The sequence below is a fragment of the Bolinopsis microptera genome, chromosome 13, assembly GCF_026151205.1.
Source record: "Bolinopsis microptera isolate Bmic1 chromosome 13, MBARI_Bmic_1.0, whole genome shotgun sequence".
In the NCBI taxonomy this organism is placed as follows: domain Eukaryota; kingdom Metazoa; phylum Ctenophora; class Tentaculata; order Lobata; family Bolinopsidae; genus Bolinopsis; species Bolinopsis microptera.
In genome coordinates this window covers 3,598,087-3,623,798 of record NC_087084.1, presented here as the reverse complement: position 1 = coordinate 3,623,798, position 25,712 = coordinate 3,598,087, and the positions used below count along the sequence as shown (strand labels likewise).

The 25,712-nt window shown below is 38.9% G+C and overlaps 3 protein-coding genes across 3 annotated transcripts in view; all 3 read right to left on the bottom strand.

The window, feature by feature from the left end:
• The window catches only part of LOC134825107 (ATP-dependent zinc metalloprotease FtsH-like), a 34,970-nt gene extending 26,811 nt beyond the window's left edge, over positions 1-8,159 (bottom strand). The window contains exons 1-6 of the mRNA XM_063837245.1: positions 7,998-8,159; positions 7,760-7,846; positions 7,478-7,609; positions 6,937-7,271; positions 6,488-6,648; positions 6,270-6,350 (exon numbers count right to left, since the gene is read on the bottom strand). Coding sequence (XP_063693315.1) covers positions 6,270-6,350; positions 6,488-6,648; positions 6,937-7,271; positions 7,478-7,609; positions 7,760-7,846; positions 7,998-8,139 — 938 coding nt within the window. The 5' untranslated portion in view covers positions 8,140-8,159. The remainder of the gene's footprint in view (positions 1-6,269; positions 6,351-6,487; positions 6,649-6,936; positions 7,272-7,477; positions 7,610-7,759; positions 7,847-7,997) is intronic.
• A 324-nt stretch (positions 8,160-8,483) lies between these two features.
• On the bottom strand, positions 8,484-9,617 carry LOC134825109 (isopentenyl-diphosphate Delta-isomerase 1-like). The gene has a single exon (XM_063837248.1). The coding sequence runs from the start codon at positions 9,610-9,612 to the stop codon at positions 8,890-8,892; it is 723 nt and encodes a 240-aa protein (XP_063693318.1). The 5' UTR covers positions 9,613-9,617; the 3' UTR covers positions 8,484-8,889.
• A 175-nt stretch (positions 9,618-9,792) lies between these two features.
• Positions 9,793-18,735, bottom strand: LOC134825108 (ATP-dependent zinc metalloprotease YME1L1-like). The gene is made up of 14 exons (XM_063837246.1): positions 18,510-18,735; positions 17,984-18,166; positions 17,736-17,825; positions 15,276-15,404; positions 14,906-15,062; positions 14,610-14,687; positions 14,325-14,453; positions 13,971-14,146; positions 13,387-13,557; positions 12,658-12,786; positions 12,303-12,479; positions 11,127-11,226; positions 10,553-10,635; positions 9,793-10,269 (listed from the first exon to the last, which is right to left on the bottom strand). Exons 1-14 carry the CDS (start codon positions 18,591-18,593, stop codon positions 10,102-10,104), a joined length of 1,854 nt encoding a protein of 617 aa, XP_063693316.1. The 5' UTR covers positions 18,594-18,735; the 3' UTR covers positions 9,793-10,101.
• Positions 18,736-25,712: the final 6,977 nt, after the last annotated feature.

Genomic DNA, 25,712 nt, shown 5'->3' with positions numbered 1-25,712 from the left:
CCATTGATCTACGATGATACTGTGACACACCTCCTCAGCCTTCCTGTTCAGAGATTTAGAAACGCCACGGCCAACTCAAGAACAATTAGAGTCTTCAGAGAAAGAATAAGAAGACCAAGACCACGTGAAACTATGGAGCTGGATGGTGTAATGGTACAAGGAGGAGAAAGGCCTGCCAGAGCAGAGTTTGCTGGAGAAGGAGACAACGAGAACCAAGTAGGAGATACCAACCTGGAGGTGACTGGAGAAGACGACAACAACAACCAAGTAGGAGATACCAACCTGGAGCCGACTGGAGAAAGAGACAACAAGAACCAAGCAGAAGATATCAACCTGGAGGTGACTGGAGCAGATGACAACAATAACCAAGTAGGAGATATCAACCTTGATCTAGACCTGGCTGAAGAAGGAAACAACAATATCCAAGCAGAAGATATCAACCTGGAGGTGACTGGAGAAGATGAAAACAATAACCAAGTAGGAGATATCAACCTTGATCTAGACCTGGCTGGAGAAGGAAACAACAATAACCAAGCAGAAGATATCAACCTGGAGGTGACTGGAGAAGATGACAACAAGAACCAAGTAGGAGATATCAACCTTGATCTAGACCTGGCTGGAGAAGGAAACAACAATAACCAAGCAGAAGATATCAACCTGGAGGTGACTGGAGAAGATGAAAACAATAACCAAGTAGGAGATACCAACATACAGCTGACTGAAGAAGGAGATAACAAGAACCAAATAAGAGAAATCAACCTCGAACTGACTAGAGAAGGAGACAACAATAACCAAGTAGGAGATATCAACCTTGAGCTGGCTGGAGATGGAGACAACATTAACCAAGTGGGAGAAACCAATCTATAACTGGCTGGAGAAGGAGATTACAAGAACCAGGTAGGAGATATCAACCTTGACACGGTAAACGGACCTTAAGTTGTGGGAGCTATGGCTTTGATAAAAAGTACCAAAGATTCTCAACTTTCGTCTCTCAGTGCCTAAAAAGAATTTGAATGACGGTGAATTGGATATGTAATTAGTATCAGAAAGGATCGGCAATCTACAATATCAACAGAGGGAGTTGGAAAATGTTGGTGCTTAAAATGAACAGAGATAGACAATGAAGTAGAATCAACTGTATGATCACTCGCAGTTGTTTTTTAGGGAAATTGGTAGATCACCGACCGGCTATAAGCCGGTTATAAGCCGGCTATAAACCGGCTTATAGCCGGCTACAATTTTTATAGCCGGCTATAAGCCGGCTTATAGCCGGTTAGTAGCCGGTTACATTTGTTGTTGAGCGACGGCTATTAGCCGGTTATAAGCCGGCTATTAGCCGTTTAGGTATCGGCTATAAGAGATTCAGTGAAAACGGCTATTAGCCGGTTATAAGCCGGCTATTAGCCGTTTAGGTATCGAAAGTGGTTATAAGCCGGCTATAGGCCGGCTATAAGCCGGTTATAAGATATTAACTCAACTTCATCGTACTGAACGATAGTCAGGAGCCGGCTATAAGAAATTCAGCGAAAACGGCTATTAGCCGGTTATAAGCCGGCTATTAGCTGTTTAGGTATCGAAAGTGGTTATAAGCCGGCTATAAGCCGGTTATAAGATATTAACTTAACTTCATCGTACTGAACTGAGTTAATATCTTATAACCGGCTTATAGCCGGCTTATAACCACTTTCGATACCTAAACGGCTAATAGCCGGCTTATAACCGGCTAATAGCCGTTTTCACTGAATTTCTTATAGCCGGCTCCTGACTATCGTTCAGTACGATGTAGTTGAGTTAATATCTTATAACCGGCTTATAACCACTTTTAATACCAAAACGGCTAATAGCAGGCTTATAACCGGCTAATAGCCGTCGCTCAACAACAAATGTAAGCGGCTACTAACCGACTATAAGCCGGCTTATAGCCGGCTATAAAAATTGTAGCCGGCTATAAGCCGGCTTATAGCCGGTTAGTAGCCGGCTTATAGCCGGTCGGTGATCTACCAACTGGCCGTTTTTTATGTACACTTTACTATTATTTGTATATATATGATAAAATATTATTGTAACTGCTGCTGGCTGAATTTATTATATTTCGGTGATCAACTGTCTTCCTTTGTCAATATAACCAAGAACATTATTCTGGGGTTTGATCGGTTTATAGTGGAAGGGCAACTTGGTCGTTTACCACCTGACAGTCTATGCAACGTCTATGCAACGTCCGTGCAACAACAAAAGAACCGTCTATGCAACGTCTATGCAACGTCCCTGCACAATGAACACTCTATGCACACTCCCTGCACGGTCAGTCTATGCAACGTCTATGCAACGTCTATGCAACGTCTATGCAACGTCCCTGCACAGTACCATATGAACACCGGCTACTAGCCGGCTACTAACCGGCTAGTAGCCACTTTTGTAATAACAGCTCCTCAACTTCACATTAACAACCGGCTACTAACCGGCACTTGAAAAGTGGTCACTAGCCGGCTACTAACCGGCTACTAGCCGGCTAGTGACCACAAAGTGGCTACTAACCGGCTACTAAGCGGTCACTAGCCGGCTATTAGCCGAGCTCTAAAGCAGACCTACTAGTAGCCGGTTCCAAACCGGCTACTAGCCGGCACTTAGAAAGCGGTCACTAGCCGGCTACTAACCGGCTACTAACCGGCTAGTAACCACCAAGTGGCTACTAACCGGCTACTAACCGGTCACTAGCCGGCTCTAAAGCAGACCTATTAGTAGCCGGTTCTAAACCGGCTACTAGCCGGCACTTGAAAAGCGGTCACTCGCCGGCTACTAACCGGCTACTAACCGGCTAGTAACCACCAAGTGGCTACTAACCGGCTACTAACCGGTCACTAGCCGGCTATTAGCCGAGCTCTAAAGCAGACCTACTAGTAGCCGGTTCCAAGTAGCCGGTTCCGGTGCTTAGAAAGCGGTCACTAACCGGTCACTAGCCGGCTATTAGCCGAGCTCTAAAGCAGACCTACTAGTAGCCGGTTCCAAGTAGCCGGTTCCGGTGCTTAGAAAGCGGTCACTAGCCGGCTACTAACCGGCTACTAACCGGCTAGTAACCACCAAGTGGCTACTAACCGGTCACTAGCCGGCTCTTAAGCGGACCTACTAGCCGGCACTCGAAAAGCGGTCGCTAGCCGGCTACTAACCGGCTACTAACCGGCTAGTAACCACCAAGTGGCTACTAACCGGTCACTAGCCGGCTCTAAAGCGGACCTTCTAGTTCCAAACCGGCTACTAGCCGACACTTGAAAAGCGGTCACTAGCCGGCTACTAACCGGCTACTATTTGAAACTTGTTATTTGAAACAAATTGTAAATGTAAAGCACAACGTAAATGTAAATACCACATAATCAATCAAAATGATGCTCGCAAATCTTTGCACGTGCAAGTTCCTCAGACCTCCATTGCCTCCACTGTGGCAACCCTGGTCAAAACCCTACGTCAGTGTATGACAGAAGACCTGATCCAGAATGGGGCGGGAGGAAAAATAGGAGGTGATGGTCACATCGTCGAGGTCGACGAAAGCAAGTTCGGGAAACGGAAATATAACTCTGGCAGACGTGTTGTTGGAAAGTGGTTGCTTGGAGGTGTCAGTCGAACTACTGGAGAATGTTTCTTGGTGGAGTGCCCTGATAACAGAAGGAACCATCACACCCTCCTCTCTCTGATAAAGCGTTACATCAACCCTGGTACTACAATCCTATCAGACCGCTGGAAAGGCTACACACACCTGAATCGCCATGGATATATCCACCTCACCGTGAATCATCGACGTGGATTCATCGACCCTGCAACGGGCGTGCATACAAATACCTGTGAAGGTATGTGGTACCACGCTAAGCGTCACATGAGAGGGGGGCACGAACGAACCAGGACTGATTCAGCTGCAATGGACTTGGCACTCTGTGAATTTATGTGGTTGAAGAGATTTAATCTTACACGTTCTGATGTTTCTGTTCGTAAGAGTTTTAACTTTGAGATTCCTGAGCTCATGAAAAGAACCTTTGGTTGAATAATGGGAAGTTTAATGATTATCTAAAATATATAATTGATGTTGTATTGCATTTAATGAAGTCGTAGATATATCATAATTTTGCAAACTAACCAGATTAATTGTTTTATTTCATGAGGACACTATAATTATTTATATTATATATATATTTGCTACCATTTTACTGACACCAGGGCATCAACTTTAACACGACGTTCCGCAAAAACCGTAAAAGATATAATACTCAAATTTGTTATGACTGGGTCAAATGCCTTAATGGCCTTCAAATCAACATAAAAAATAAGCAAGAATTTCGCCGCGGTCACACCACGCACGATCAATTTTCCCTGCTCAAACCGTTAATGTTTGCAATGAAAAGTTTAATCTTATTGAGTCAAAAAAAATAGGATATTGCATTATTTTGTTGTCATGTCATAAGTTACGAAAATATTCAGTAATAATATAAGTTGCTTAATTCATAAGTACAATGTTTTTAATCGTAATTTATCATTGCGCGCGTGCAGGATTATAATCGAATATTTAGTACGCCGCGCACAAATGTGGGGCTAATTTATTTAAACGGCATCGTTTGACAATTGAAATTCGCGTTGGATAAAACAATTAATTAACACATAGCTGTCGTCGCGCGCAGCAAAACAAACGCCAATAATACCCCCAATTTATGCAGAGTGGTCTATATTGTGAAGGCGCAGACTTTTGTCATAGACGTAGGATCATTTTTTCACCTCATATATCCAAACCCGATTACTTATTCCGATCCCTACGATCTTTTTGCCTTCGGCAAGAGCAGGGAAAAAAATTGGCCAAGAAATAAGAATTTTAGTGCCCAAAATTCGGACTTCCAAGTGGTGTCAAAAACGTGAATTAAATAGGTAATAATAATTTTCACTGGGAGACTTTGCGGCAGGAAACTGATCCGGCCTCCTAAAGTCTTGACATTTGTTTCAAATAATTTGTTTATTTGGCAATAATGAATTATAGCCGGTCTGATTTAGAGTCGCCTAGAGCAAGTTAGTACTAGCCGGTTAGTAGCCGTCTACTAACCAGCTAGTACCCACCAGCCGGCTAGTGACCGCTTTTCAAGTGTCGGCTAGTAGCCGGTTTGGAACTAGAAGGTCCGCTTTAGAGCCGGCTAGTGACCGGTTAGTAGCCACTTGGTGGTTACTAGCCGGTTAGTAGCCGGTTAGTAGCCGGCTAGTGACCGCTTTTCAAGTGTCGGCTAGTAGCCGGTTTGGAACTAGAAGGTCCGCTTTAGAGCCGGCTAGTGACCGGTTAGTAGCCACTTGGTGGTTACTAGCCGGTTAGTAGCCGGCTAGCGACCGCTTTTCGAGTGCCGGCTAGTAGGTCCGCTTAAGAGCCGGCTAGTGACCGGTTAGTAGCCGGTTAGTAGCCACTTGGTGGTTACTAGCCGGTTAGTAGCCGGTTAGTAGCCGGCTAGTGACCGCTTTCTAAGTGCCGGCTAGTAGCCGGTTTGGAACCGGCTACTAGTAGGTCCGCTTAAGAGCCGGCTAGTGACCGGTTAGTAGCCGGTTAGTAGCCACTTGGTGGTTACTAGCCGGTTAGTAGCCGGTTAGTAGCCGGCTAGTGACCACTTTCTAAGTGCCGGCTAGTAGCCGGTTTGGAACCGGCTACTAGTAGGTCTGCTTTAGAGCTCGGCTAATAGCCGGCTAGTGACCGCTTAGTAGCCGGTTAGTAGCCACTTTGTGGTCACTAGCCGGCTAGTAGCCGGTTAGTAGCCGGCTAGTGACCACTTTTCAAGTGCCGGTTAGTAGCCGGTTGTTAATGTGAAGTTGAGGAGCTGTTATTACAAAAGTGGCTACTAGCCGGTTAGTAGCCGGCTAGTAGCCGGTGTTCATATGGTACTGTGCAGGGACGTTGCATAGACGTTGCATAGACGTTGCATAGACGTTGCATAGACTGACCGTGCAGGGAGTGTGCATAGAGTGTTCATTGTGCAGGGACGTTGCATAGACGTTGCATAGACGGTTCTTTTGTTGTTGCACGGACGTTGCATAGACGTTGCATAGACTGTCAGGTGGTAAACGACCAACTTCCCAGTGGAAGCTGATTGGTTAATTGCAATTTCTATGATTTGGAATTATGAGTAATACAGTTGTAAGACTAAGATGCAAAACTTTATCGCATGTTCACTGTTCAGTTGCGCGGCTCCAGATTTCATACGCTAGTTTATCGAAACTGTGCAACCGAATTTTGCACGCGTTTCTTTTTACTTTCTTACCTTAGTTCCTTCAAGTCCCTGTACCCTCGAGCGTCCTGAAGTATCCCAATAGCAAGAGGGGATAGAGGAATCTTTCTGTTCCTGAAGAGAGGTTGTCGGGTCTTTATTTAAACTTATACAAACTCATGATACGGGTGTCTATAAACATCAACAATACAAGAATGTTGTTCGTATGTAGGAAATATCCCGGAATTGGTCCATATTTATACACCACTTACCCTAAGATATGCTCCAAATTCCTGCTGTCCGACAAGTAGAGAGCAAGCAGATGCAGCGACTGCAAGTGCGCGTTCTGGGGGTCCGATTCTGCTTTCACTTTTATCTTGGGTAACAGCTTATCTAGCGATCTTTTAAAGAACATCTGCTCTTTTCTGAGTACCTAAAGAAGAAATGTTCTTGGCATTCTTAGCATTCTTAGCATTGCACAAAAATGTGGTGCATTCATTGATCAATATGATACGTAAAAATATTTGATAAAATAATTTGTTAATTAATCAGCTAAACTAACCGAAACCCCATATATACCGCGCCCGATTTACCGCGGCCATCTCCATTCCCCTAAATAGGATTTAACGTGCATAATGTTAACAAACAAAACCCCGATTCACCGCGGATGTTTCATTTTCCCCAAAGTCCGCGGTTTACGCTCAAACAAATTTACAAATACCTTTTTAGCATTCAGCTTGGTAGGATCCCTCTCATACGCAGCCCTGGTAGTAACACAATCCTCCAACAGCCCTCCCTGTGACTGAGCAAACAACCCCATCTCAGAATCAAACACTTTACCCGCACTCAAGGGGCGAGCTGAACTACCTCGCAGTGTGGTCCGTGTGTGTAGTGACCGGATAAAAGCAAGTTGTGACGTCACGTGGGGTTGTGATGACGTCACGTGGTGTTGTGATGATGATGTTGTTTTAGGGCAGATGAGACGGGGAGCGTGGAGGTGGAGAAGACCTCGTTTTGATTGTGAACTGTTTGTAGCCGGGTTTTTCTGACATTCCACTGAAATATTTGATAGTAATATTTTTGTAATTTTGTCTGTTTAGAAAGTGTTTGGTTTGCTGGTCCCTCATTAGTAATTATCTAATATGCTGGGGAAATCGTTTCATTTCCACTTTAATATTATTGATAAACGTTTATATCGCATGTTAGTAGAAGAAGATTGCTTTTTTTATATAAATAAAAGAAAAAGAAGAATGGATAAAAACCTCTGCTGACGCATGATTCTTTGTAAATATCAGAAGATCTTATCTGTTGACTTAGAGGAAGCAGAAAAACATCGCCAGATAGTGTAGTTAGGTGTGAGGTGTCGTCTCCCTTCACTACATTAACAATAACACCTGATATTGATACTGTAGTTAAATAGGTACTCAACTAAATTAACTTAGACATAAATACTAATTGTTACCAAATCAGATTACCAGCCTAATAAAATTAAAATACTAAAACAATTCTACATATTATTAATTAAGTATTTAAGTAAAACTGACCTGATTTAAGTTTGTCTGCATGTAGTAATAGCAGTGTAGCTAGTCTGTTGCTCTGTTCCGTCGTTAGTTCACCTCTACTTGTCTTACCTGAGAATGTCCATTATTATTTATAATTCTACGCGGATAACTTTATTGAGGTTTAGGTAAGCGGGCAGTCAGTAACTTCATAATAAGCTCTGAAACGTTTTACACTAAATTTGGGGCCACCATATAATTCTAAAATACGTATATTTCGTACCTGTATTTTGGGAAGATTGTTTAGTTTTTCTGCCTCTTGTCCGAGCTCTTTGAAATGAAGTGTGGTTATAATTGCTCCTGACAGCAGATAAGACTGATTCTGATAGAGTTGTTAATGTGGGGAATAGTACCCCTGATGCCATCCTGACAGAGAAGAATACATACAGCTACAGGTTAGATATAAACTAATTACAACACTACAAATCTATTACATTTATTGAGGACGTTACAGAGGGAATTGATTTAGTTGGAGGAGTCCTAACTCTCCTCACGTCCGAAAATGGCGTTTCTCTTGTATCAAATATGAGTCATACTTGTAGAAATTATTGTTGAATAGATAATGCAAGTTTAAATGTCAATAATTGCAAATTCTTTAAAGTTTATTTAGAAAACTATCCGGAAAGTGCTGTTTATTAGATTAAATGGAATAAAAGCTTAAAGACAATGCTTTTTAGGTATAAAAAGCCGAGTAAAACATATTTACAGCTTCATAAAAGGATACATAAAAATTTTAAAAATCAATATCTCAAACAGTATGATAATTGATGTCAAACTTTACTCTAACACACTTCAATTATTATAGATTCTTGAAAGAAATGGAAACATGCTTTGAAATTAGATAAATGTAACTTCTAAAAACTATTTATAAATAATTTATAAAGAATCATATAATGCAACAATAATCTATTTAATTCGTCTGTAGTCTGTAGCGAGTTAGTCAGTAAGTTTTAATTCTCAACTTGTTTCAAAGCAATGTTTTGTGACTACAATAACATCAGATGATAACGGGTTCATACCAGATACCAAACTTTTCTCCAGGTCTTCCCCAAGTCTGCATTTAATTTGTAATATTAAAGATAAAACGAAAATCGAAACCTCTAAAATCACATAAATCAGTGTTTTGATTCCTCCTCAAGAGGCGGGAAGCTGAATTCATGGATTTTATCATCAGAAAGTTCCTGCAACATATCAATATTATCCCACCACCCAGTCAACATGGACCTCGCAATGATCCTAAACCAGGGAGTAACCGGAAACTCCTCCTCATCTTCCAACAACCCCTCCAGCTCACCCCTCGATATATACCTCGTCTCACTAACCTCGTTAGGGTTCGGAACAAACTCCACGTCCTTTTTCACGATCAACACGTGATCAAGCTCGTGTTCACCCCACGTGGTGTCACTACCGCACGTGCCACCGCTCGCGCCGAAATATATAATCCTAGTCATGAAATGAATGTCATCATAGGAAATATCCGTGATACCCATCTCATCTTTTACCCGACGTATAGCAGCATTTTTAGCCCCTGAAGTAAAGTCCCGTTCTCCCGGTATCGTGGAAAGAGGGTGTGAACAACACGTGTTGGTGTAGAGGTTCGGGAATGTAATCTTCTGAGGCGACCTCCTCTGCATTAGTAGCTCGTTTTTAGAGTTGAAGAGAAAGAGACTGAACGCTCGGTGGAGCATGCCTGTTTTGGTGATGTTACTCATGAGATGCGCGTCTTCTTTGCTGGCTGCTCCGATTATGTTGTCAGATCTGTCTACAAGCATGACTTTTTCTTTTAGTAGTGCTGTCTGGATCGGACATAGCTGGGTTAGTCTCCTTATTTGTGTCATTAGGAGCTGAAGTAGGTGTTAAATTAGGTGTTCAATTATTTGAAGTTCTAAAGTAAGTAAGTAGTTAACGTGGTGAGTATTTCTAAATTTAAAATTATGTGAATTATCACATGGTTCAATACGCCACACACCGAGATTTAGTTTACAAACATCTAATTAGGACACAGTAAGTAAACAGGATGAAATATAAAACGGTCACGAATATCTCTGCAAATGTGGAATAATTTTCAAGCTAGCGTGATGTAAATATCCAAACGGATTATCACAATGATTGAGGACAGTTGTAAGTTGACTGTGGGTCGTATTGGTTCCTTATTAGTCCCGACGTGCGCAGAAGTTCAATTTTATTTTTACCACCCGTAGCGGTAAACAGGTCAGGGATGACAATGAAGCATTCACCCAGACAATAAATTAAACAGTGTTCTCTGATACCTCGCATACTGATCATTTTCTTGAACGACCTCTTGATTGGGTAAAAGTTAAATTATGTCAAGAAGAAGGGAGTCCCTCGCTGGGGAGTCTGGAAGGCCGGCCTCCTTTAAATATTGTTCTGCATTCCTCTCCAGTTAAAGTTTTGTATTCGATTAGGAAATCTCTAAGTCTTGCCCATTGAACTTTGTGCTTCGACAACTCTCCCTTCACTGCTTTGTAGCGTTCCTGATTCGGTGAATATATTTCACTTATCGATTATAATGAAATGATATTGGGAGCGAAGAAGTTAGAATTCGTCTTAGAAGGAATAAGGTGTATAACGCCAGTTGGTTGATATATTCGTTTGTTGTGAAAATAAAAGTTTCATAAATAGATAAATCGCATCGGTAATATCTTGTTATTTCAAAATGGGATAGAGAGATCCGCCTCAGAGATCAACCCATGAAAATATCCAAAAATATCACGTGAAAAAATAAATATTTTGTCTCACGTAAAAACAATAACTTACATCAAGAAGAGCCTTGATCTCCCCCTGAATCATCTCGTTAGTTTCAATGTTCTTCATCTCAGAGTCGGAGTATCTCACAAATCCTGAAAAATGAGCGGTGAAAATAATAATAACTCATATCTACCGCGTATTGACTAACTGAAAACTGAGTTTGAAAGGAATTTTGGAATGTGGCCAGAGAGTTATGAACTCAAATAAAAAGGTTTGAACTAAGTGTTTAAATTAGTTGCGCAGACATTCAGGATAAAGCACACAATTTGTCAGAATTTCGGTCCCACATCAACATTTTAAAAACGCCTTGTGTTAAAAAAAGGTGGATTCGGAGTTTCTGATTGGACGACCAGACCACAATGTAGATGCTTTTAAACCAAATGAGCGGAAAATTACATACATAAACAATAAAAAGAGTAGCAACACGGATGAACTTGATGGAACTAAAATATAGATTAGCGGTGTAAACAAAACAATGTAAAAGTGGAGAAATTTGCAGTATCACTTTCCGTTCAATAAATCCGAAAATAAGATGACCTCAGTTAGAGGAGAGTAACAAAAAACGAAATTCAACTCAAATAACCTTGTTTAGAACTATAACCATTCTCCTCGATAAGTATACGAGCAAATCTGGTGATGTTACTCATATCTGCAGCACACCCTGTAGTTATCTCTCCCTTGTCCTGAATGGTTATATAATCGTTTAAACGTAGCCTTAATTCAATACATAATCTGTTTATTGGGGCAATAAACTAAAGATCTTTAGCCGTAACCGTGGGAATTTTGAGGAATTGACTAAAGAATAATTAACGATGTGTTATTTTGCAAAAGACTTGACAACTTTTCCAAGAGTGAGCCAGACCTGGTTCAACAATCATGAAATAATACAGGGTGGCCCATAAAACACTACCCATCCTTATCTCTTAAAATTGTTACAGTTCGCTGAGATCTTGCTAATTATTTTAAAAACAAAAAGTGGCATAACTTATGTTCTGATAAATATTTTTGCTTCTAAATTTCACAGAATGTTAATAACAAGTAGCTAAACCTTTGTGGCAAGTTTTGTGTGAGTGTGAGCTTCACTGAGCTTATTTGACCAATTTAGCCCCTGAGCGAGCTAGCTTGAATTTCTCACCTAGAACTGTTTACATTGGAAACCACCAAAAAAATGCTGGGTAAAAAAATCAAAAAACCAGCGATTTATTCACGTTTCACCAATTCTATTCACCATGATCCATCGCACATTCCATGTGTACAGTGTACATCCTATATTTTAACTGATAAGGACTATCACAGATGATCCTTCCTGCTTGTTTATATCGTTCTTCTCACTTGCCTTGACAAGGAATGTGCGATGGATCATGGTTAATAGAATTGGTAAAACATAAATAAATCGGTGGTTTTTTAATTTCTTTACCCAGGATTTTTTTTTGTGGTTCCTATTAACCAATGTAAACAGTTCTGGGTGAGAAATTAAAGCTAGCACGCTCAGGAGCTAACTTTGTCAGAAAAGCTCAGACTCACACAAAATTTGGCACGAAGTTGTGTCTAATTATGATTGACATTCTCTAAAAATTTTAAACAAAAATATTAATCAGAACGTAAGTTATGGCGCTTTTCCATTCTGAAATAAAATAATTAGCAAGATCTCAGCGAACTGTAACAATTTTAAGAGATAAGGATGGGTAGTGTTTTATGGGCCACCCTTTATTAAGCAAAAAAATAAGTGTTAAAGTGTTAAAGTAAGTGTTAAACCAACCCCTGCGTGGAGGACTTCCTCAGCAGCCCTACCACCGAAACCAATATCAATAAACGCGATCAGTTGGTCGTTGTCGATAGCGTATGTGTCTTGTTTGTATACGCTGAACACGTGACCCATCGTCACACCACGTGGTTCTATCGTTGCTAGGTAGATCTTCTTCTCAGTTACTTCCTCCTGTATGGCAAACGGATAATACCTTGTACACTATTTTTATTTATTAATTTAACCAATTATTTAGCCTTAAAATTTAGGGCGCTTCAAAATGTTGTTCTGAGTCGAATCGGTGGCAATATTTGTCGTTTTCACAGAGATTAGTATTGCATATTTAAATGTTCCAGCTTCATTCACTCACCCTAAGAAGTTCCATAATAGCATGACCAGCTTCGTGTGATGCGATCTTGAAAGAATCTTCCTCGCTTATGCAAAGACTAGAGTCCACCCCTCCCATCAGTACCTTTGCTCTTGCAAATTCCAGATCGTCCTAAAATTATGTAAAATCTAGAATAACTGTTGCATCATTTCTTTTATCGCATACACAGAACCACAATCAAGTTATTTAATCGTGACGTGCGCGCGCATGCATGCACTCGAATCCGACACCTTTTGCGCGTTAAAGGCTGCAATATTTTTGTCGCGTGGTCCATATAAAATCAAAAGAAGACCCTCTCACCAGGTACATCTGTGTGAACTGGTGAGAGTCTCACCAGTTCACACAGATGTACCACAAATATTGAGTTTAAGAGTACTGATTAATTGCTATTAGATACTCTCTTCAAGACGTGACCTTGATTGATCACAGAAAGAATCGCTCTCTTTGTGTCGGGAAAATGTCCATGTTAACATAAGATTGAGGGGAACATAGGCAGCTGGCAGGGTCTGAAGTCAAATACAACAAAATGGAAATTACATGCGTCACTGAGGTTGGAGAACTAATACAAGTCTGCTTGGACACGTGATAGCGAATGACCAATCAGCACCAAGCATCAAGCAATGATATCACCGAAATGATGTCACGTGTAAAAACAAATTGCACCATAACCTCGCCATTACTAACACCACAATCCTCTCCAAATTTAGGTACCTGGTCGATTTTCTCCTTGTTCTTCTGACAAGCTCGTAGTCCTGCCGTGTTGACCAGTGTGGCCAGCTGTGCTCCGGACATGCCTACACAAGCTTTAGCTAGGTACTCCAGGTCAACATCAGCGTCTATTTTCTTATTCCTACAATGCACCTTCAGAATGCTCACTCTGTCCTGGAATCAGACATTGAGTAAGATCAGGGTTGTGATTTAAGGTTCTCTCTTTTTTTTAAAAGGTTTTAAGGTTTTCTTTCGGTGTTTTTTAAGGTTTTTTCAGTGTTTCCTGCGGTTTTTAAGGTTGTTTTTTCAAGTTGTCCTGGAATCAGACATCGAGTAAGATGGAATAATTTGGAAGTGACGAAGTTGGTTATATATAATATTTTATTGACTATGTTGCTGCTACTTCAGGTCTACAATGATGCCTCCTGTCCCTACACTCAAATAAGTCACGGCAATTCTCGCCATGTTCGAGATTTTATAAACAAAATAACATGAAAGAGATGAACAAATTCTTTCTCTTTTTAAAAGAAATCTCAGAAAAATAAGTGTGTTCAGAAAAATAAGCGTTTTTTTCCGTAACAACATACTTTGTTAGAAGGGGACAGCATAGTGATCTTATTATCAAATCTTCCCTCCCTAACAAGCGCGTCATCCAGCGCATCAGGGTCATTAGTTGCAGCTAATACTACTACCCCTTCCTGCTCATTAAAACCGTCCATTTCCGCTAACAGCTGGTTTATTGTAGCTCTGTTACCCGAGAATCCTGGGGTTATATTTATTGATAACTGGGTTTAGAGTTGATTTTAAGGAATTTATACTTAAAATTAATAGTATGTCATTCATTCCTTCGTACTCATTGTTCTAGAATGTTTGTCGTGCTATTAACTTAACTATATACTTCAATTTAGTTAACTATTTAATTAACCCATTAAATTACTCACCTCGTTTCATTCCGACGGTATCAATCTCGTCTATGAAAATGATGGAGGGAGCAGCTTCTTTAGCAGCTTTGAACAAACCTCTCACACGCTTAGCTCCCATACCCACGAACATCTGATCAAACTCTGATCCTGTAGAACATGGGGTTATATCTTAGAGACTTATCCTTCAACGTCGTGATATGACGCTTTATTGTTTGAAAAACTTGTAAAACTAGTTTAAATTTTAACAAATTCTTGGGTACTATTTTCATAACTTGTACACAAATACATATTAGCATTAAGTACCTGACGCAAAGAAGAAAGGAACACAAGCCTCGCCAGCAAGAGCTTTAGCTAACAGTGTTTTACCAACACCGGGGGGTCCTAAAGGTTAGAATTAGAAATGTTTGAACAGGAAAGAATAACAGGAAGATTTATGAGATGTTATTTGATTGTTTGTTAGTCATTAGTCAACAACTTGGTTCAACATTCCACAAGCATGAATTAATAGTAGTTGGGTTATAGGTCCTATCAAATCGCACGATTAACCGCTAACGAATAAACAAATCAACTTCTTTGCTCGAATTAAAAGAATGAATTACCGGAAAGTAGAACTCCTTTCGGAATCTTACACCCCATGGCAGCAAACTTCTCCGGTTCAGTCAGGAATGTAACGAGGTTCTGCATTTCCTTCTTTGCTACGTTGTTCCCCGCAACGTCGTCAAATGTTTGTGTAGGGATTGTTGCCAGATAGTCTTTCTAAGGGAACATAAGATTAATTTACATTTTTGTGCCACACAAAACACATTTTGTGGTCTCTTTTGTGGCACATAACATCATTAAGTGACATTTTGACTTCCTCCGGCTCCGGTAAAAGTGTTCCAAAAGCATGAAAAATAAATGCTGAATATAAAGCTTTAAACAACTCAATTTCTAGCTACAAAGTACATTCAATGACAAGTCATAACTTACAGTTGAAAATGGTCCTCCTTGGGACATCCGTGGGAAAAGATTGGTGATGAACAGATAGAGAAGATAAGGAACAACTACAAACATTATTATCTTTCTTATTATGTCGTTCACCGCTACAATAAACGTGATCTGAAACAAATAAGTACTTTATAATAAAGTATTATAATATCAATTGTCGGGAAAATTGGTGATACAATGAAACGAACAATTATGCAATAAGTCCGATTACTCATCTCATGATAATTACTAAAATATCAATACAATATAATCACAAAAGGAGGAGTCGGCTGTAAAGTTCTTGAAACAATTCACAGACATAAAACAGATAAGTTGGGTTTAACTAAGCCGTATTCATAAAAAGTTGGAAAAAGTTGGAGTTCATGAATATTACCAATTTTAAAATAAATACCTTCCAACTACCTTTTGCTGAGGAATTGTAACCTAACCCTAGGCTTAGGTAACCTTAACCCTAATTTTTTATGCCGACAAATCTCACGCCGTAGAGTCCGAACCCTGAATACGATTATGATGCAGTCATAGATACGTTCAATATGATACAGGCAGTGCGAGTAACCGTTCCAGACATGATTCTAAACGCCAGTGCCTGCACTCGTTTATCCTTCCCCACGATGGTACGATATATCCATAAAGGCATGGTGAAGGAGGTTCTTCACAAAAGAACCTCCCAATCATGCCCTTATGGAAATTTGCTGCTTTAATGAGACGATGATCAGTCCTCTGTCATAAATACCAGGGCAATCTTAGCACAATACAACGCAGGAAAGTTCAACTAGTTCAGTCACTTGTGCAGTGATTACATAGAACCTTGGAGGGGGTCGTTTAAAACATACTTGAAGTGATACGAATGTTTATTCAGTGCCAGGATCTTAAAGCAGCATCTTGTCTGCTGAGCCACAATCCGTTTTTACTCTTTAAAGCTGTTGTATGTGAGGAGCATCTTAACAGTACTCAGCTCGTTTGAAGACCAAATAAAACTGCCGCACAGATTATCAGGGGAGAAGTTGTCAAAATGAGGATCATCTTGATGATCGTGTTGGTAGCCTGCCAGGTAACTGCAGTTACTGCTAAAGTTCAACACATTTTACCATGGTCACCAGGAGAAATATCACCACTGAGAGTCACACAATCAAAGACTTTTAACAATGAACAGGGGTTCAAGGAAACACATGCGATCGACAGGAATCTTATGACCGAGTCAGTTGCTGAGGCAGTCAATGGAAAAGTCTGGTTCAAAGTAGAGTACGGGAAAAGTCACTTCATTCACAAAATTGTGATCTACCATGTCTTCTTCAACGCTGACTTTTACGATATTAATACATGGTGTGTGATGACCATGGAAAACTACAGGACTTGTAAAGATAATAACAATAATGTAGATGTGTCAGTGTACCAAGGAGAAGAACACCAGAAGTCCTGTGGAACCCTCCAAATGTCATACGGACGAGAACGCTCAGATCAGACCTATACCTTTTTCTGTGATGTTGAAGGAGATTCTATACGACTTTCAAAGGAAACTTTACGTATTTCAATCTTCGAGATAGTCGTGACCAGTTCCCAAGGTGAGTAGTTATACTTCAGAGCTCTTCCTTATCCCTGTATCTTATCTTATCCCATTATCTTATCCTATCCCTGTATCTTATCCTATCCCTGTATCTTATCCTATCCCTGTATCTTATCCTATCCCTGTATCTTATCCTATCCCTGTAATCTGTATCTTATCCTATCCCATTATCTTATCCTATCCCTGTATCTTATCCTATCCCTGTATCTTATCCTATAGTCATATCCCTGTATCTTATCCTATCCCTGACTCTTCCGTTATCCTGACATGACTCTTCCCTACCCAGGACCCTGTCCCTAACCCTGTATCTTATCTAGCTGGATAGAATCAGATCCTAACCCTAGCTCTATAAATACCTTTACCTGATCCCAATTCCTGAACCGATTCTTACTTTAACTCAGATATAATAACAAAAGAGTTATTAAACGTTTCATCACCGGAAACATGGTGTAACAGTTGATATTATGTTACACACTTGTTGTCTCAGCAAGACATGTAAAATGAAAAGTAATTGATAATATGTAATCGTTATAGATGTGTTTTTGTTGCTAAAACTTTCTTCACCACTTTCAGCAAAAGATTGTTCCGATTTTTTAGACACTAATTAGTAAAATGTAGCTTGTTGTTCAATTAAATAATAATTTTACGACGAATTTGTCAGGAGGAAGTTGTTCCTCGCTGAAAGATAAACATCCTATTTAAAACCGGAACCTTCTGTGATCTTTACAGCCAGAGATAAATTAAAATTAGCAACTACCTTGCTTAGCAAAAGGTAGTTGGTATTAATAAAAAGATTTGGTATTCATGAAATGAACACCAAAATTATCCAACTTTTTATTAATACGAAGTAAAAACTAATTACAAATAATTATAATTACAAATAGCGGTGGAGCGTGAGGTTGGTTATTAGGGTTGACAATAAGTTTCATGCCGGTCAACTCTCTTGCTCGCTCATATGTCTGGATCGACTGAGGGAATATTTTAACTTTGATTTAGATTGATAAATAACCAACTTGTATCATTGCATTGTGATGGTATTGTGCTTTATAATTAACATTGTTATTTCAATGTACCCCATGATTTGCAAAGATGACACACAACTTATCATATCAATCTAAATGATCACCTCTTTGTTAAGAGCAAACTTCCCACTTTCAATCCTCCTGATCACAAAAGCAGGATCCTGGACCATAACGGACTGTAAGAACACGTGCTGCGCATGCGCATCACCCGGGTTGTTGTTAGCGTGTTGTTCTAGTTTGTCTGTTTCTTCTCGTCTTGTTTGGTAGTGGTGCTTGATAAGCAATACCTGGCGGTGGAGTTACATTGTGAATAATATCTAAGTGCTATTTATAAAACTTAAATAATTGAATTTTGATCTTTATTACAGATTATACATATCATATATAACCATAAAAGCTGAGCGTCGGCTGATCACCTCAACTTGGATTAATAATAATTTCAATTGACAGAGGCTGAAGGATGGCAAGGACTCGAGTGCCAGTAATGGCTTTTCCGGACCCCTTTTTGTGATTGGCACAGTGGTCCTAGTGAGCCGCACCCTACTGCTAAATAGCACTTAAATAAGAATTATAATCAATTAAGGTGAAGGACCTTCAAAGCTCAAAGCTGTCAATTAAACTCAAACTTACACTTTGAGGGTACCCATGTCTGTTTATTGCAGCTCTGCATTGATGATTTATATTTCTCAAGGCAAGTCGCCCACCATTTAGCATTATCTGTAGCAAATGAAACACTCTTGTAATGTACAATTTCAAGAAATTTTCCTCTGCATATCAGACACTTATAACTGTAGTAGCTATATTGTACAATTTCACCTCTCAGTACATTTTATCAGGATTGAGACTGTGAACATCTAAAGCAAAATACACCTGTGTTGTCTGCATACAAATAAAACAAGAAATCATATTTTGCGACAATGAAGGAAAACAAAATTTAAGGAAAACAAAATTTAAATTGTATTGCCATTACAATGAATAATGATATCATAATAAATATAAGTAGACATCTGATAATAAACTTGTTAGGTCCAGTACAACCCAAGATGCCGCCCGACTAACAAAATAAAAAGAGCTAGCATGTTCATAGTCCTTCAAACGTGCATACTTAGGCTGTACAGAAATAGCTATAATTCTACATCTTACTATATATAAAGCGAGACGATATGGGGTCGTTCACATATTGTGTAATCAGCCGAGGGGGGAGGGGGGTTTCCAAATGTTTATGGTTGATTACGGGGGGGGGGGGGGGGGTTTCGGCCGTTGATTACGTAATCAAAATTTTCTTTTTAACCCTCTAGAATAATAACAATTTGACAATATTTTAATTCAAATTCCACTCAATTTCACTCTGATGGTGATAAAATTTAGAAATTGATCGAATATCCGGCTATAATAGTAAGTAGTTTAGAAGGTGCTTGGCCGGATATCATAACAATGATTTCGGCTCATCATGATAGCATGATCAGGATAGCATGAAACGTAGAGAAAAGTGTTTTCTAGGAAAAAAGTGAAGGGGGGGGGGGGGGTCAGGCCATGATTACGTAATATTGCTGTCAGGAGGGGGGGGGGGTTGGGTCTTGATTACGGTTGATTACGGAAGGGGGGAGGGGGTAAAAATTGCTAAAGTATTGATTACGTAATATGTGAACGACCCCTATATATATATATATTTTTTAATACTTTCAACACTACTATATAACAAATAATTTGAGAATGAGACATGTAAAGATTATACAATCGATAGCTTAATGTGAATTTCGTGTTTTACTGTTTCACTGAATGTCTCAAATATATATACATGGATCCGTGCCATTTTACTGACACCAGGGCATCAATGAAACTAATAAAATCAATTTCCACAGAAACCGTAAAAGATATACAATTGAAATTTTTTTACTGGGTAAAATGCTTTAATGGCCTTCAAATCAGCATGAAAAAATAAAAATTGGCCAACGAATAAGAATTTTAGTGGTGTCAAAAACGCGAATTAAAATAGTCTTGACACCACATTAGGGTTAGACGGGATCCTGCTAGTAATATTAAAAACTCAACATCATTTTTGAAATACAAAAATTAATTTTCTCAAATTTAAAAAATATCAACAGTCAATATAACCGAAAATATTCTGATTGGCAGAACACAGTATGTTAAAAGAATTTACTTATAATTCTTTTGCTGCTAAGTGCGGCACTGCGCTTGACCCACATGCTATACAGAGTGTAGCAAAACCGTGCCGAAAATGGAAAAACTAGCGGTGCGCCGCGCCTAAACCATAAACTCTAAATATTGTTAAGATAAACGGGATATTGCGAGATAATTAGCATGCTGACTTCGTAGGATATTGCAATTATACCCATTCCAGTTCAAGATGTGAGTCAGCGCTTAAACCAAAAGCAGTTGGCAAAAGGAGCCAGTTGCCTGTAAGAGCTTTACTAACCCCTGAATTACCACTCTTGGAGCACAAACTCAAGCCTAAAACTGGCCGAACACAAAAATATGTTATCGCCACGATTGGGTGGATTTATTCCCAGGATATTTATCAGCACGCAGCACTAATATGAAGTTCATTATCGAATTGTAGTTAAATGGCGTATATAGAGCGTTTTACATATATATAAGTTGGTCATTAGAAAATAATTAATGTTTGGTACGGGTATATGCCTCACAGAATGGCCAAAAAAAAGAAAGGTCTCTCAAAATCACAAAACACACTTTATTCCAGTTTTTATCTCATAAGAAGCTAAGTTGACACTCATATTTTTCTTCCTGGGGCCGGGGTTGATTTAATCTCATAACCATTTTTTCTTTGAGAAAAATTGGCCGGAAAATCTTCCTCCAAAAAAACATGCCTCACAGAATGGCCAAATCTGAATTTCTATAATTTTTTGATAGAGATACTTTTTAAATTTCTATCACCACACGTTGTTAGAAAACCTATTAAGGAATGGGGTAATAACCTAAAACTCACGAAAAATCTGAGCTGTGAAAAATTATTTCACAAACAAAAAAAATGACTCACAAAATGGCCAAAAAAAAAAGAAAACGAGAAAATTTTATTTTTCTAAAACCTTTGGCTCTTGTTTCAGGCATGCTGCTGGTATAAATATGCCTTGTTAACACCCCCATATAGGTGAAATTTCTTAGAACTGAATAAAAAGGGCATAATTTCCTACACCAAAAATTGCCATTTTGTTCATATTCCCTGATTTCATGATTTATAACCTTCATTCGGCTGTAAAAACACTCCATCTGGGGTGTTATTGTATGATAAATAGCTTGTGAATACTTTAGACCATCAAAACTAACATGTCTACATCAATAGAAGGAGTTTTATATTTTGGCCATTTTTTGAGGCATATTTTGGCCATTTTGTGAGGCGTGTAGCCATTTTAGCGTTTTTTTCTTCCTATATTGAACAGTGTTCGTTTTTTTTGATGACTACTATTCTTTAAACATCTTCTGTCATACTGGTGCCAGAAGTTCTCACCAAAATGCAAACTTAGTTCAACAATTTGAAAACAAATTTTGTGAGGCATATTTTGGCCATTTTGTGAGGCGTGTATCCATTTTAGCATTTTTTTCTTCCTACATTGAACAATGTTCGTTTTGTTTGATGAATACTATTCTTTAAACATCTTCTGTCATACTGGTGCCAGAAGTTCTCACCAAAATGCAAACTTAGTTCAAAAATTTGAAAACAAATTTTCAGTGCTCAAAATTTCTACATAAACAGTAATATTTATGCCAGAAAATGTGGTCCTAGTTAATGATTTCACCACAGGAAGTGTTGCCAGAAGACTTTTGTTTCATATGGTATCCACAAAACCTACCAGTCTTATACAAAAAAATAGTTACAAAAACATTTACAAATTTGGCCATTCTGTGAGGCTAGCCATTCTGTGAGGCATATACCCGTAATCGATATTAATTAATTATTTAAAATAGTCCGTTAAGGTATTTGGTACCACTGTACCAGGTTTGACAGAATGCAGCGACAGGAAGACAGGGACACGGGCAGTGGCGTAACGTTGCCTGTTGGCCCCCCCGCCGAAAAGGCGCCCCCCTGTTGGCGCCCCCTCCCCTTTTGGTGCCCCTCCCTAAAATTCAATGAAACAAGAAATTCAATGAAACAAGAAATTTAATTTTAGCACATTTTACAGAATAAAAAGATGTAAAACAATTCATAAAATATAATGCCCATTTGGTGTATGACTTTTTGTCCTTGACTGCTAGTTTGGTTTTGGAAGGACAGGTAACTAACGGGGCAAGGAATGCGCGTGCCTGAAAGCTTTTGCACACACCGAAACGCTAGTTCAGTTAGGTTTTTAGAGACAAGGCTCATATTAGGACTAGAAGAAATTTTTTAGTAGACATTAGGGGTTTTGATTGAAATAAATTTTCGTGCACATACAGAATGAATGGTTAATAATTTAATATATATGTAGACCAAGGTCTGTGCACGGGATGCTTCCTGGAAGAATCCAGTTCTTTTAGCGGGGCACCCTACCTAAAGCCAAATTGAGATATAATAATCATATTCCTAAGAAATAATCAGAAATTGAATACCAATCAAATAATATGATATATATGAGTAGTAACCATATTTACTATGCAAAATGCCCCAACCACATAGTGTAAATTTATATAGAATTCAAATTCCATATCATCATTAAACCTCAATACCTAGTCAATATAATAGCCCAAGCAAAATTAAATAACTTCTTATGTACCTTACTGTCATACTACAAATTAATTAAACATTTGAAATCTGTTGACCAGAGAATAAATTTCTAAGCCTAATGCAAGTGAAATAATTTAGATGCAATAATGAATGCCTAATGTGAGTATCATTTGTCAATGTCCTTGTAAAAAAGTCTGTACAAGAGATATGAGTAACTAATATAGAAGAAAAAACAGGAAGTTGTCGTCTGTTGTAAAATAAATAAAATATCTAGAATATAAATTAGAATATAAAATAACATTCAGTCAATGTGTCGTCAATAAACTGTACAATTATCAAATGTTAAAACTGGGTGATACAGTCACCAAAAATAAATACTAAGTATGATAAGTTAATAAATTAAATGTGGTCTATAAAACTACCACTAAGTATAATAGGTCAATAAATTAAAAGTGGTTTATAAAACTACCACTGTGGGAACCCCTTCTCCAGTTAAAACATGTCAGTCATGTGCAAAATCAATCAGAATGGTAAGGTGGTAAAAAAGGGAATATCTTTTCGATACATCAATTATATAATATGCCTCAGATTTAAAAGAATTAGAAGTTACTTAGTTATCGTCGACTATGATTGCAGTGTAAAATTTGTCATATGAATTGTCGACGGTATAATTAGGGTCTGTATAATTAGGGTCGGTATAATTAGGGGTTCTGTTTATAGTTGATACTATAGGTTGCAGTCTTGTTGTGACAAAAAGCCTACACTAAAACATGCTTTAGTTTATATTGTGTAGTTCAAGGATATAAAATGTAGCTTCAAGGTGGATATTAAAGAGCTGGCGAAAGATTATGGCCTTTGTATCAATGGTTATAACTCATTTCGTTCGCATTACAGATTCACATTCACTTTCATTTTCACTATCACGCACAGTACAGGGTCATACCTCAATACCAAATTATTATAGGGCACAAGAACAAATTTGTTTACAATTATCAAAATTTGTTGAGCCCAGCAGCTTACTTCCTATCCTCTCTTCCCCCGTCGTCTGGAGCGTGTGATTTTTGTTGATATCCGAGCTCTTGTTTTTATCTTTTGGTTAACTTTCTGTGATTGGACTCGGTATTTTCGTCCCCGCCGAGTGGGACGATGCTTGCTCGCCAGTTAAGCTATACTTTAGATGACACTAATTTCTACAAACCACAAAATATTAAATATAAAATGTGTCCAGTATGGCGCAAATGCATAATTTGATAATTTCTCGACGCTGTCGTCGGGGTGAGAGTTATCTGAACCAACTGCATGCCCCTACGATTGCGTCACCACTGGTGAGCAAGCATTTGTTTGTTGTTTAGTTGTGTTGGAAGGGAACATTACTTGATTAATTCATCCATCAGGATTTTAATAACGATGAGCTTAGATATACCGTTCATCTTAGACTATTGGATCAATCTTATTATATGATTAGATTTTATAAACGAACCTGGCATACAAAAGATTGTAATGCGGAGGTTGGCTGGCTCTTCTATAATAAATACGACACTCCAACTTACAGAATGCTTGCTAGAGATAAAACAAAATATTATCAGACTATACATGCAGCATGAGTAACTGGTGGATAAGCCTTCGGTAAAAACGGATCCGGAAAAGTCAATGCGGCACTCGGGTCCTTGGTATTGTCGTCGGTATATTGTCCATTATTTACGTTCTGCTTTCATAGTTCAAACAATAGTGAGCTCTAAATATACAGCTTTAAACCGATTAAGTATGAATGAATGAAATACCTGACAATCCGCACTCCTATAATTCAAAAGCATGAGTAACTCGTAGTGATGTGATTGCCGCATAATGTTCTGTAAATGCACAGGGCACCTTCAAGCTTAAATTATTCACCATACTGAGGCAGTCAACCAACGCGCGGCTTTATTTTTATGATATGATATGTTTTGATTGTTATTAATAAATGCCAAAATTTAAATTTGTTTTACTAAAAAAAATTGTTTTACTATAATAAGCTATAAATATCTTAAACTATACAGTGCTAATTAAAAATTTCTTTATACTTCATTTTTTTAATACTTTCAACACTACTATATAACAAATAATTTGAGGTATGTGACATGTACGCAAACAAGTAGTGGGACCGTAGATAAGACAATACGAAAACTCAGACCAGATAACGCCTCAATACCTGAAACTGAAGATCTCCTTCTTCTCGTCTTCCCAAATATACAAAGGGAGTCCGACCCATAAGTCGGAACCTCTCCGGTTGGTTCAAACTTTTTCGATTTTGATCCAGTCTTTGGCCCAACCTCCTTACTACTATCTAATTAGCTTGGATTTGGTTTTGGTATCTTCATCCTCTTTGGTACTATGCCAGGCGAAACTATTATTTCCTTGACTAATGTCTCAACCCCCCAGATTGACAAGATACACCGAAAACTTCAGCTGATTGCCCCACAGGACTACGACTTGGACGGCAGGATCGAACTATTGAAGTCCAGCGTAATTTACAACAACGGGCTAAGTGAATACAATGAATCTGACATACAGGTGATATTCAAAAATGGTGATTTTGTGGATTTTAAAACAAAAGATGATAGTTTTGAAGGGCTGTTTCCAAAAAACAAGTCTGGCAAAGTGTTATATCCATGCCAAGTATGTGCTGGGGAAGTCACAGACAAAAGCGATTCCAGTGGATCAGGAATTGAATGTGATGGTTGTAACATGTATTTTCACAACCAATGCTCTAGCAGACCCCTTACTAAACCAGAATTTGATTTTATTACAAAGTCCCCTGGCTATGTCAAGGTTCTATGTCCACCCTGCAATAGAGTATATGGCAGTGCTGCCCTCAAGCTAAGGCGAATTGAAAAGAAGGTTACCAAGACGGCAAATACAATAAATCTCATGTCAGATCAGGTAGAGGACCTTGTTAGTATTGCCAGTAAACCATCCTATAGTGGAGTGACCAGTAAAGCAAGTAATGCGAATCACCATCGAAGTGCTTTGCTTCCTACAAACTTGGTTGAGAGTCTCCACACAATGACTAAATCTACTAGGGATAGCCAGAATGCAGATAAGCTTAAACGGATAAGAGTGGCAGTCAGACCAGGTGACACTAACATCCGCACCAGTCGTGATATCAGGAAAGA

Coding starts and splice junctions, on each gene's coding strand:
- LOC134825108 (XM_063837246.1), bottom strand. CDS start 18,593: ATGCTAAATGGTGGGCGACTTGCCTTGAGAAATATAAATCATCAATGC. Junction 12,480..12,657: donor CTATTATGGAACTTCTTAGG/GTGAGTGAATGA, acceptor TTTGCCATACAG/GAGGAAGTAACTGAGAAGAA. Junction 10,636..11,126: donor TGGTTATAGTTCTAAACAAG/GTTATTTGAGTT, acceptor CTCATTTTTCAG/GATTTGTGAGATACTCCGAC.
- LOC134825109 (XM_063837248.1), bottom strand. CDS start 9,612: ATGACACAAATAAGGAGACTAACCCAGCTATGTCCGATCCAGACAGCA.